At 40.9% G+C, this 12,437-nt stretch overlaps 1 protein-coding gene across 1 annotated transcript in view; it reads left to right on the top strand.

Moving 5' to 3' along the window:
- DST (dystonin) overlaps positions 1 to 12,437 on the top strand; it is a 504,672-nt gene that overhangs the window by 43,546 nt on the left and 448,689 nt on the right. The window contains 1 exon segment of the mRNA XM_012002056.1: positions 10,666 to 10,866. Within this exon segment, the coding sequence (XP_011857446.1) occupies positions 10,666 to 10,866 (201 nt within the window).

Genomic DNA, 12,437 nt, shown 5'->3' with positions numbered 1-12,437 from the left:
GGATACTCTGGGAGCCTGTTAGAAAAGCAGACTCTCAGGCCCCAGTCAGACCCACTGCATTAGAATCTGCATTTTAATAGGATTTCCAGGTGATCCATGTACATATTAAAGTTTGAGAAGCACTGATCTATAGAATTAATTCCCTCCCTTCCTCCTTCCCTTCCTCCCTTGCAACCTCTATGCTAAGCAGCCCAGGCTCTCAGTTTTCCTCAGACTCTCAAAGGAAAAACTCTGATAGACACAGCCTAAGTGTAAAGACCCAGCAACCATAGCTGGAGCGGTGTGAGGGTACGGTACAAAACATGCTTCCTCAGGCATCAGGGACTGTGGGTGGAGCCTTTTGTTTAAGAAGGGAATGCTTGACATTATTAAGAGATTTTAAAATATTTTCATTTACAAAACTGCACCTAAGTTGTAGTTCATTTGCAGTTTAGAAAACATTAAGGCTCTCTGGTTGTAAGTCAGAGCTTCTTACCAGAAGAAACTAATAAACAGTTGATATAATATCAGTCAATGTGAAAGAAACACTGTATTACTAACCTGTGAAAGTTTATCTAAAATAAATGTACCGGCCGAGTGCGGTGGCTCACACTTATAATCCCAGCACTTTGGGAGGCCGAGGTGGATGGATCATTTGAGGTCAGGAGTTCGAGACCAGCCTGGCCAACATGGTGAAAACCCATCTCTACTAAAAATACAAAAACTAGCCGGGCATGGTGGTATATGCCTGTAATTCCAGCTGTTTGGGAGGCTGAGGCAGGAGAATTGCTTGAACCCAGGAGGTGGAGGTTGGAGTGAGCTGATAGCATGCCACTGCACTCCAGCCTGGGTGATGGAGTGAGACTGCATCTCAAAATGAATAAATAAAATAAAATAAAATAAAATTAATGTACAATTCGGCTAGGCACAGTTACTCACGCCTGTAATTCCAGCACTTTGGGAGGCTCAGGTGGGAGGATTTCTTGAGGCCATAAGTTTGAGACCAGCCTGGGCAACATGTGAGACCTTGTCTCTTTAAAATATTAAGTGGATGTAGTGATGCATACCAGTATTCCCAGCTGCTCAGGAGTCTGAAGACGGGGGATCTCTTGAGCCCAGGAGCTCTAGGCTACAGTGAGCTATGATCACACAACTGTTCTCTAGCCTGGGCAACCGAGTGAGACCTCATCTCTATAAAATAATAAATGAAAAGAAATGTGCAGTTCCTTAGACTTTTCCAAAACAGACTATTTGTTGTCATTATACCTCCAGGGACCAATGTTCTATACCAAACAATGACTAGTTATTAGAAAAGATTTTAAAAAGGTAATATTTTGCCCCACTTTTACTTGCCAGGGAATACATTCTCTCTGAAAACAGAAAGGTATCTTCTAGATACATTATTTTCCCCCCCCTGCTGACAAAGTGGCTTCCAGGACAAATCTTTTAATGTAGGGTTATTAAAACAACAAACAGCTAAATTGCTCTAATCCTGAGGGTCCCCCTGCATATAGCACAATGGGATACAGTATTATTGTGACCAAAACTACTCACTCACCACACAGTAAGGGACAGGACCTTTGGTTTCTCAGACTGTACTCACGTGATGGTGGCATCAGCATCACTGGAGGATTTGTCAGGAATGCAGATTCTTAGCCCTATCCCAGACTTACTGAATCAGAAACTCCGAGGGTGTGGTCCAGGAGTCTGTGTTTTAACGAGTCTTCAAGGTTGTTCTGATGCTTGATGAAGTTTGAGAACCAGTGAGTCAGGGTAGTGCAAACTCCTATAGCAAATATACACTCATTGGCTCAAACAAAATACAAATGTATTTGTTGTTTATTTAAAGGTGCAGATGTGGGTAAACAGGTTGGTAGAGTGGCCTCTTTCCTGTAGTTATTCAGGGACTTGGGCTGATGGACGCACTGTCATCTTCATGGTGTGACTTTCAAGGTTGCTTCAAAGGTCATGCCGGCCAAAAGAGGAGAAGAGCATAGAGAATTGGCTGTGGGAAGTGTTTATATGCTAGGTCCAGAAATGGCTTACATATATACACATTTCACTGGCTAGAGCTCAGTCACATGGCCTTATCTAACTGCAAGGGAGGCTGGGAAATGTAACCTAGCTTGTGACCAAGAAAAAAAAAGGCAAACATGGTTAAAAGACAGAATTATAAAAGAAACCAATTACATTGAAATGTAAGTTATTAGAAATATTTTTGACAGCAGTATCGGTACTTTTTAATTAATGCATTGAATAACAAGATCTAGTGGTGTTACAGGAAAGGAGTCCTAATTGAGACCCCCCAGAGAAGGTTCTTGGATCTCCCACAAGAAGGAATTCAGGGCGAGTCCGTAGAGTAAAATGAAAGTAAGTTTATTAAGAAAGTAAAGGAATAAAAGAATGGCTACTCCATAGACAGGGCAGCCCTGAGGACTACTGGTTACACATTTTAATGCTTATTTCTTGATTAGATGCTAAACAAGGGGTGGATTATTCATGCATCCCCCTTTTAGACCATATAGGGTAACTTCCTGACCTTGCCATGGGATCTGTAAGTTGTCATGGCCGTAGGGGGAGTGTAGCAGTGAGGATGATCATAGGTCACTCTTATTGCTATCTTGGTTTTGGTGGGTTTTAGCCAGCTTCTTTGTTGCAACCTGTTTTATCAGGAAGGCCTTTATGACCCGTATCTTGTATCTTGTGCTGACCTCCTGTCTCATCCTGTGACTTAGAATGCCTTAACCGTCTGGGAATGCAGCCCGGTAGGTCTCAGCCTCATTTTACCTAGCTCCTATTTAAGGTGGAGTTGCTCTGGTTCAAATGCCTCTGACAGCGGCACATTTACTAACTACTGTGATTTTGAAGTAACAAGTATAAACAGTATTTCAAGAGATCTGCAGCCACTACAACTTAATATTTAAATCTATGATGACTTTTGGTGGCAAAAGTCACAGGTACTGTTAATGATACCAGGTTTATGGCCTACATTCATAACTGAGCCATGTTTTAAATTTCAATTTTAAGTTATTGAAAATCAAGGAATATTTTTTTCTGCATACAAGTTCATGGACTGCCCTCTTCATCTCCCTCAAATTTTATCCATGGATCAAAGAGCTTCTACTGTACACTTTATTTCTAGCCTGGGATGAGGGGAATCATTTGATTTTTTTAATGGAGCATTATAGATTTTATAAGCAGCAGCTTATTGAGCTTTATAATATTTACATATGGTAAAATTTATATCTTCCATAACACAAAAGTAACATATATATACATATGTGTGTGTGTGTGTGTATATATATACACATATATATATGTATTTTCTTTTTTTGTTTTGACAAAGTCTCACTCTGTCTCCCAGGCTGGAGTGTAGTGGCGCAATCTTGGCTCACTGCAACCTCTGCCCCTGGGCTCAAGCAATTCTTGTGCCTCAGCCTTCCAAATAGCTGGGATTATAGGTGCGTGCCACCACGCCCGGCTGGTGGAGACGGAGTTTGACCATGTTGCCCAGGCTGAAAAGTAATTCTATATTAATGCTCAGTGGGTCAATGTGTTAATTTTCCATCTTTTCAGATGTGTAATCAGTAAACTTGACAGTAGTTTGACCTTATAAAACAATAATACGAAAATATTTTTTTCTCAATTTCTGCCTCATTCATCTAAATTGTTAATAGATCTTTTCTTGTTTTAATCAGTCAACATGTATTCCTGAGCACTTCCAGTCATGTGGATACGTGTAGAAGATTAATTCTAAATGCATTACTGCCTTATAATCTCTTTACATAAGAGCAGAGTGTTGAAGGGCACTGGTTGGAGTTAGATAAACCTGGGTTCTAATCTGGGCTTTTCTAATTGCAACTTTTTACCTTTAAGCAGATTACTTAACCCTGAAAAGCCTGTTTGCTTGTTTCTTCAGGGCATATATAGGCTTAGTGCATAAGTGGCGCTTAGTAAATTATTGCTATTAATATTTCATCCCTTTTTATGCCCATCTACACATACACAGTCAAACAGCCTCGTTGTCTGAGTATTCGACCTCCAAGGAAAATAGCTAACCACCTGCAAGTTTTAACAGAAAGTGTATGCATTAGAGATTTTTGTTTGTAGATAACAGGACCTGACTGTCTGGTTTAAGCCAATAGAGAATTTAATACACCTAGATCATGGAACTCACAATCAAGACCAAATGTCTGGTTAGAACAAACAAAACCAGGCAGCTTCAGAAGGTCTTTGGTGTAGCCATTGGAACTAATGAACTCCTACTGATTTTTTTCAGTCTTTACCTGCCTCCATATAATATTCACAGTCCAAGCAGAGAAACTTGCATTCACTGGGTCTTGGCCATGGGCCTACCCATGAAATGTACTGGGTTATTAAGCGAGAAGATCTAGAGTGGGCTCTGGAGCATCTTGATGTAACTATGTATCAAGACATTACTCATCATCGGGAAATAACAAATAAAAGTTACAGTGAGATATCACCTCACATCTGTTAGGATGGTTGTCATTAATAAGCCACAAGATAAAAAGTGTTGATGAGGAAATGAAGCGGCTACATTATCTGGGGTAAATACCTGGAGTTTATTGTCTTGCACCAAGAAAATTTAGGACAGGGACACACTTGAGGAGTTTAGGGGCAGAGGTTTAATAGGCAAAAGAAAGAGAAAGAAAAACATCTCTCTCTAGTGAGAGAGAAGAGGAGTTCTGAGAGGAAAAGGCTGGCAGGCAGTGGACGCCCCGAATTTTATAGTCCGGCTTGAGGAGGTGGTATTTGATTTTTGTAGGGCTCACAGACTGGTTTGATCAGGTGTAATGTCTACATAGCGGGCCTGGAGGGCTGGTTACCCTACCCTAATATTATTATGCTAATGAACTCTTCCCTTGGCCAGTGCCATTTTGTCTTCTCCTTACTGTACACGTGGCTGGCAGAGAAGGGAAGATGGAGCCATCTTGAACACGTCTAGTCCCAGGTAGTTCTTTCCTGCGGGCATCCACCTGTGAAAGCTCTAAGTTTGCTTGTCTATGTCTGCAGCTCGACTTTACAGGCTGTTCTTTGTTAGAAAATGATTTTGGGCTGCTTTTCATTAAAAGGAAAACCTGACTGAGGACTTTTGTACCCTTACTATCTGCCTAGTAATTTCTTCTTAACTCTGGTAGCAGAAGGCTACGGAGAAATTGGAACCCTTGTACACTGTAGGTGGGAATGTAAACTGGTGTAGCCGCTATGCAAAACAGTATGGTGGTTTCTCAAAAAGTTAAAACTAGAATTACCATATGATCCAACAATCGCACTTCTGGCTATATGTACAAAGGGGTTGAAATCAGGATTTTGAAAAGTTATACATGCTCCTAAGTTCATTGCAGCATTTTTCTCAGTAACCAAGGTATGGAAACAATCTAAATGTCTGTGGAGAGATGAGTGGATAAAGAAAATGCAATATAGGCTGGGCGTGGTGGCTCACGCCTGTAATCCCAGCACTTTGGGAGGCCGAGGCGGGTGGATCACCTGAGGTCAGGAGTTCAAGACCAGCCTGGGCAACAAGGTGAAACCCCATCTCTACTAAAAATGTAAAAATTAGCTGGATGTGGTGGTGTGTACCTGTAATCCCAGCTACTCGGGAGGCTGAGGCAGGAGAATTGCTTGAGCCCAGGAGGTGGAGGTTGCAGTGAGCCGAGATTGTGCCATTGCACTCCAGCCTGGGTGACAAAGCAAGACTCCGTCTAAAAGAAAAAAAAAAAAAAAAAGTAGAGAAAAAGAAAATGCAATATATGCGTACAATGGAATAGTACTCAGCCTTGCAAAGTGAAGGAAATCCTGGCATATGCAATAGTATGGATGAACCTGGAGAACATTATGTTAAGTGTAATAACTCAGTCACAGAAAGACAAATACTGCATGATTCCACTTATATAATGTATCTAAATTAGTCAAATTAATATAATGCAAGAGTAGAATGGTAGTTGCCAGGGGCTGGAGGGAAGGAGAGATAGGAAGTTGCTGTTCAATGGGTATAAAGTTTCAGTTATGCCAGCTGAATGAGTTCTAAGGATCTGCTATATAACATTGTACCTAGAGTTAACAATACTGTATTGTGCACTTAAAGATTGAAGAGAGATCTCATGATAAATGTTCCTCACACATGCACATACACACCACACACACACACACATGACCGCACATCTTGGGAAATGATTATCCAAAAGGTGCTGATAATTTGGGGTGGCCTAGAAATGATAGAAGTGCACTACTGACAGGCTTCCAAGTGTCCATCACCTAATGGTTAAAGAGTAACTCTTATTGGCTGGGCGTGGTGGCTCACACCTGTAATCCCAGCACTTTGGGAGGCTGAGGTGGGCAGATCACGAGGTCAGCAGATCGAGACCATACTGGCCAATATGGTGAAACCCCATCTCTACTGAAAATACAAAAATTAGCTGGATGTGGTGGCACATGCTTGTAATCCCAGCTATTTGGGAGGCTGAGGCAGAAGAATCACTTGACCCCAGGGGGTGGAGGTTGCAGTGAGCCAAGATCCCGCCACTGCACTCCAGGCTGGTGACCGAGCTAGACTCCCTCTCAAAAAAAAAAAAAAAAAAAAAAAGTAACTCTTATTGACACCTGGAAGAACTTATAGCACCACCTACTGTTTCAAGCTAAAATTTCCTCCATTAAAAGACATTTTTTTTTTATTATTACTTAGGACAAGAAAGTGTCAAAAATCAAGGAGCTGTAATTCTTTGCAGTTATTTAGAGAAATAAAGGTGAATGCTCATCGTTGTTTATAGTGTTTGTAATCATAGCTGTGCACTGCTGATGTGTAAATTGCTGCTGCAAGATCCAGAAAGTGAAGCAGTAATAATAACGATGATAATGTATTAAGTATTTTTTATATGCTGTGTACTGTTCTGAGTACGTAATGTGGATTATCTCATTTAAACACCACCATTACTCTATGAGAGAGGTATTGTTATATGCATTTGACAAATTAAAAAACAAGCAAGGCACAGAGAAGTAATTTAACCAAGATCACACGCCTAGTAAGTAATAGAGCTGGTATTATATTTGAGCCCAGGTAGTTTGACTCACTGGAGAGTAACAAAGAACTCTCCTAATGATCAGTACCTCACATGTGTCTGTCTTCAAGGCATACCAGCAGTGTGACTCATTTTCCTATTTCCATCTGATTTCTTTTTTAGATAGTAGGAATAATACACTATTGTGTTCAAGAATATATTTTATTCACACAAGTAATATACATGGTAATTATAGTGAATGCTTATGTACTACTACGTGCCAGGCACTCTTTGAAGTACTTTACCTACATTAGTTTATTCTTTTCAGCAATCCTATGAATTACTATTTTAATCCTTATTTTACAGGTGAGGAAATCATTAAGTAACTATTCAAGATCACACAACTAGGAAGTGACAAAGGCAGTATTAGAACTCAGATAGTGGCTGCAAAGTCTGTGTAGTATACTACAGTGCTTATAAAAAGTTATTTTAAAATAGTACAAGTAAATTTGGGTATAACAGAAATCACTGAGGCAGTGCTCAGATCTGGAAAAAAAATGTTAAGGTGGAATGAAGATGCCTAAAGTTTAGGAAAGACTGATTTAAGTGGTTTAAAATTTTTTTGCCAGGTATGATGGCTCACACCTGTAATCCCAGCACTTTGGGAGGCTGAGCTGGGCAGATCATGAGGTCAGGAGTTTGAGAGCAGCCTGGCCAACATGGTAAAACCCTATCTCTACTAAAAATACAAAAATTAGCCGGGAGTAGTGGCTCATGCCTGTAATCCCAGCTACTCAGGAGGCTGAGGCAGGAGAATCGCTTGAACCCAGGAGACGGAGGTTGCAGTGAGCTGAGATTGCGCCACTGCACTCCAACCTGGGTGACAGAGCAAGATTCTGTCTCAAAAATTTTTTTAATATCATAAATAATTCTGCATTGAATATCTTCCTGGGCACGCTTGGTAGAATTTCTCTGGGGTAGATACAGAGATATGAATTCACTGAGTTATTGTTTTGCAGAATGGCTGTGCCAACATGTTTTAATCTCTGTCGTTTGGTTACTTTAGCGAAGTTTTATGCAGTTTTTCTCCCTAAGTGTTTCTAGAATTTGTGGGCCACTGAGGACTATTGGCAATAATACCAGTTAAGCAAAATCTGGTTGCTTATTATTCATAAGAGAATCTACATTCTTACCAAAGAAATGTACTCAACTTACTCCACTATTACAGAACCTACTATATCATCAAATATTTTGTTCATTCGGCCAGAACACCAAATTTCTGAATTAGAATGCAAGGGCTGTGGGAGATAATGCCATCTAGTGGTCAAACTAAATTCTGGTTCCTAGAGGTTCTTAGTCTTCAAAGTATAGAAAAATTACCAGAGAAGCTTGTTAAAAAATGAGATTCAGAAGGAGAGAGAGAGAAAAAATGTGTGTGTGTAGAGGGTGGAGGGGGCAGGTGGGTGGATGGAGAATGTCCAGGAAGCTGCGTAAAAAGCAGCCTATATGGTTGTTGGTTTTGATGTGTGTGGTCTAAACTGCCCTAGAATTTGGTTCAGTATTTGGCCCAGTTCCCTCTTCTCCTTAATCCTCTTCTCCAGCAGCTGCTGTAGTACCTCCTGAGTTACGTGGGAGTGGTGGGGATGTTCTGGGACTATTTTGGGTTGAAGAGGACCAGCTGAGCTTGCACACAGGGGCGGGATGGGAACAAGACTAATGTATTTGGGGATGGATTAGGAGAGCCCAAACAATGACCTTGGTTTTGCCAAATCCATTTGCATTTTCTCCTTACCGATTTCTGTTGACCTCATTGCTACTTTTGGCTCTGTGGGTAATCCCTTCCTTTTTTTCAATTCTCTCCTTCTTCATATCCTTCAGCCTGGTATGCAGGCTCTCCATAATTGGACAGTAGCCCATCTTCCGGCTCCCTCAGTGAGAATACCACTGTATACATTAACCTTTCAGAATCCCACAGAACCATTATTACACCTTTTCTCATACTGCTTATCCCTTTGAAATTCTTACTCCTCATTTTTTATGCATTTACTGCAAACTTTAAGCCTTTTATACATCTTTAAAAATTCAGAAGACACACAAACTCAAAGAAGCCCTTCTTGGATCATTTACTGTTTATCTCTCACTAGTTTCCCACCATATTTAGCTTGTACCCTCATTCCAGCACATTAGCAAATAACGTTTCTTATTGTTGTAAATACTTCACTCATCTGTCTATCATCTGTCTATTATATTCATTCATTTATGTTGTTTCCTTTGCATTCAATATGAATTCAATTCATTCTTCAAATGCCACTGACTCAACTAAGCCAAATGTAACTATTCTCAGCTTCATTCATTGATTTCCTTCTCTGAGATCTGCTAGCACTGAGAGTCTACTACTTTAACCCTTCGTTACACATTCCCCTGTGTTTTTGAACTCTGTGTTAGATTTCTCCTTCTGCTCTCCAGTAAATTGTAAGCCATGAGGACCAAGACTATTTTATGTAATTATTGATATTTTCCAAAATTGCATGTTCTCAGCTGCATAATATGACTTAGCTGACATGTTTCCATAGTCTGAGTTGTCCTTATACTCATCTTGCTCTAAAAGAAGAGGAAAATGATAATTTTATTAAGCACTTCCTATGTGTCAGATACCATGCTTGGAATTTTACACACACACACACACATAATTTTATTTTTTAGATGGAGTCTCACTCTGTCACCTGGGCTGGAGTGCAGTGGCGTGATCTTGGCTCACTGCAATCTCTGCCTCCCAGGTTCAAGCAGTTCTCCTGCCTCAGCCTCCTGAGTAGCTGGGATTACAGGCACCTGCCACCATGCCCAGCTAATTTTTTTATTTTTAGTAGAGACAGGGTTTTGCCATGTTGGCCAAGCTGGTCTTGAACTCCTGACCTCAGGTGATCCACCCACCTCGGCCTCCCAAAGTGCTGGAATTACAGGCATGAGCCACTGCGCCCAGCTGGAATGTTACTTATATTTATGTTATTTAAAACTTAAAAGCCCTGTGAGTAGAATGTTATACATTTTGTAGATTGGAACAGTTGGACTCAGAATTATTTAATACATTGTGTAGCTATAATTAAGAAGTCAGCATTTGGACCCAGGCCCATCTGACACCCAAACCCATACCTTTGTTCTGCCTCATTGCCCCCATTTGAGTTTGGAACCCTCACTTTGTGGTGTGTTGTAGTGATGCTTTGCATTCCTGCTCTTTCCTTCCTCAGAAAGAGTCTCTCTCAGGAATGTAAAGTTGCACTTTACCCTGGAATGATATCCTGTCCCGCTCCCTACACTCTACTTCAGGCCAAAGTGGAAATACTCTTCTTCACTCACAGTCTCCCTGATGCTTCAGTCAAGCAGTATGCCCACCTGCTTTCTTTCCCTCCTTTTTTTTTTGGACTGACTTTACTCAATTAAGAACGTTTCTTAATGTAGAATAACTCTGGACCCTGAAATACTGGGGTGCTTTAAAGAACACTTGTGGGGAAAACTTACTTTCATGTTGAGCCTCCTCCATGCTTACTTTGGGGGTGCACATGATCTCACTGAACATAGTGACTTTCGGAGCTTTTTGTATAACTAGCCCTGGGGAACTTCCAAAGTAACTCAATACAAATCTGGATTTGCTTGGTTGTGTTTTCTGCCACAGGGATTCAGAGCAAGCCCTCGGCATATTAGAAGACGAGTTGCAGCAGCCGCAGCTGCCCGTCTGGAAGAAGTGAAGCCCGTGGTGGAAGTTCACCAGCAGAGTGAGCAAGAAACTTCAGTGAGGAAACGAAGAATCAAGAAGAGCAGCCGAGTCCAGCCAGAATTTTATCACTCTGTTCAAGGTGCTTCAATCAGGAGGCCTGTAAGTAGAGAACTGTCTTTTATAAAAATATTAAATTCACTGTCAAATCATGTGGTGGTTCTTTTAGTTTAAAAACATTATCAGATTAACTTTGAATAATTAGGTTGTTGTTATTCCCAACAAGTGGCAGTGTACTCACATGAGTTCCAGCAAGGAATATGGTTTCCTAGAATGTTCTAGGGTGGATAGATAGCTGACAAAGAAGCAAGAGTTAGTCACTGTCAGGCAGGTGATATGAAAGCTGGTGAATTCCCAGCCCTCCTGAAGCTGGGGATCTAGAATGAGGATGCGGACATAGAGTCAACAAATCTAGGTGTGGTAATGAGAGAATTGGTGAAGAGGATGACAACAAAACCAGTGTCAGGATAGGAGAAGCAGTGAAGGAAGGTGGGGCTGGAGTCTTGGGCAGTAGCAATGGCTAAACTCCTCCTGGAGGCTCTTGAGCCAGTGAGGCCTGTGCATCCCTCTGCACTCAGCCCAGGGTAACTCTGTAAGTGTCCTGGCTTTCTCAGGTGTGGCCTTTATATTGTTATAAGGCAGCACCATTATCCCTTTGTAACCTGGTGCCCTGTGCTTCTGTTGGCCACAACCTCACCTTTCCTCAGAAACTCAGGGCTCAACTGGGAGCTGGTCTTCATCTCCTTCTCACATCCTGAGCACATTGTTCTATGTGCTCTGATTTTTCTTTCCTTGGTTCTGGCTCATGGGCTTTTTACCAAGGCTGGGGCCTGAAAATGCCATTTTAAAACTCGTAAAGTTATTTTATGACTGCAATAATTTTATGTTGCTTTGGCATTAGAAAAAAGTATCTGTGGTTCATCTCTATGCTGTGGGGAGCCTGTTGTTGTTTCTTGTGCCAACATAGGGGAGCCATCAAGATTTGACTTGAAAATGTCTTTGTAAATTATTGAAACAGAACTGCTCTTCTGTGGGGGTAACTGTGGGGCAGGCACATGTGGAGACTGTGAGAAGGCCAAGAAAATGTCTGACTCAGTAACCAGGCCAACAACAATGGAAGGAAGTTAAATTCCTTTACAGAAAAGGATCTGTTTATCATAACCAAGTGAAAAAAAGTACATATTTAGAATGAGGGTTTATTTTTCATGAGTCAGTAAAACAAAGGGTAAGTAGAATTTGGTATCTATGCAGAGAAATACGAAATGGTAGGAAAATTTATTCATTCAACAAACATGCATTTTATACAGAAAATAAGAGACATACAAATATATGTTAACTAACAGTTCCTGAGGGCTTAGTGTGTAACAGGCCTTATTTTATGTCACTCATTTAACAATTCTATTAGGCAGATGTTATGATTCCTATTTTATGGATAATGAAACTGAGCCCCAGAGAGGATACATAACTTGCTTCAGGTTACCTAGTTGTTTGGGGTACAGTTTAGAATTTGGATCTGGGTGGCTTGCCTCCAGAACCCAAGCATGAACCTCTACCATCTGTTACCTTCCTGTAGTACCTGGTCGCTAGGAAATCACAGTTGAGTCAATCAACAGACATGAAAACAAGTAATTATAATGCATGTTCTGTGCTTTGAAAGTACTGTTCTAGAGTTA

Source organism: Mandrillus leucophaeus, unplaced genomic scaffold (assembly GCF_000951045.1).
Source record: "Mandrillus leucophaeus isolate KB7577 unplaced genomic scaffold, Mleu.le_1.0 Scaffold676, whole genome shotgun sequence".
NCBI lineage: Eukaryota > Metazoa > Chordata > Mammalia > Primates > Cercopithecidae > Mandrillus > Mandrillus leucophaeus.
Note: the sequence above shows the minus strand (reverse complement) of the source record. Positions and strands in the feature narration are given on the sequence as shown.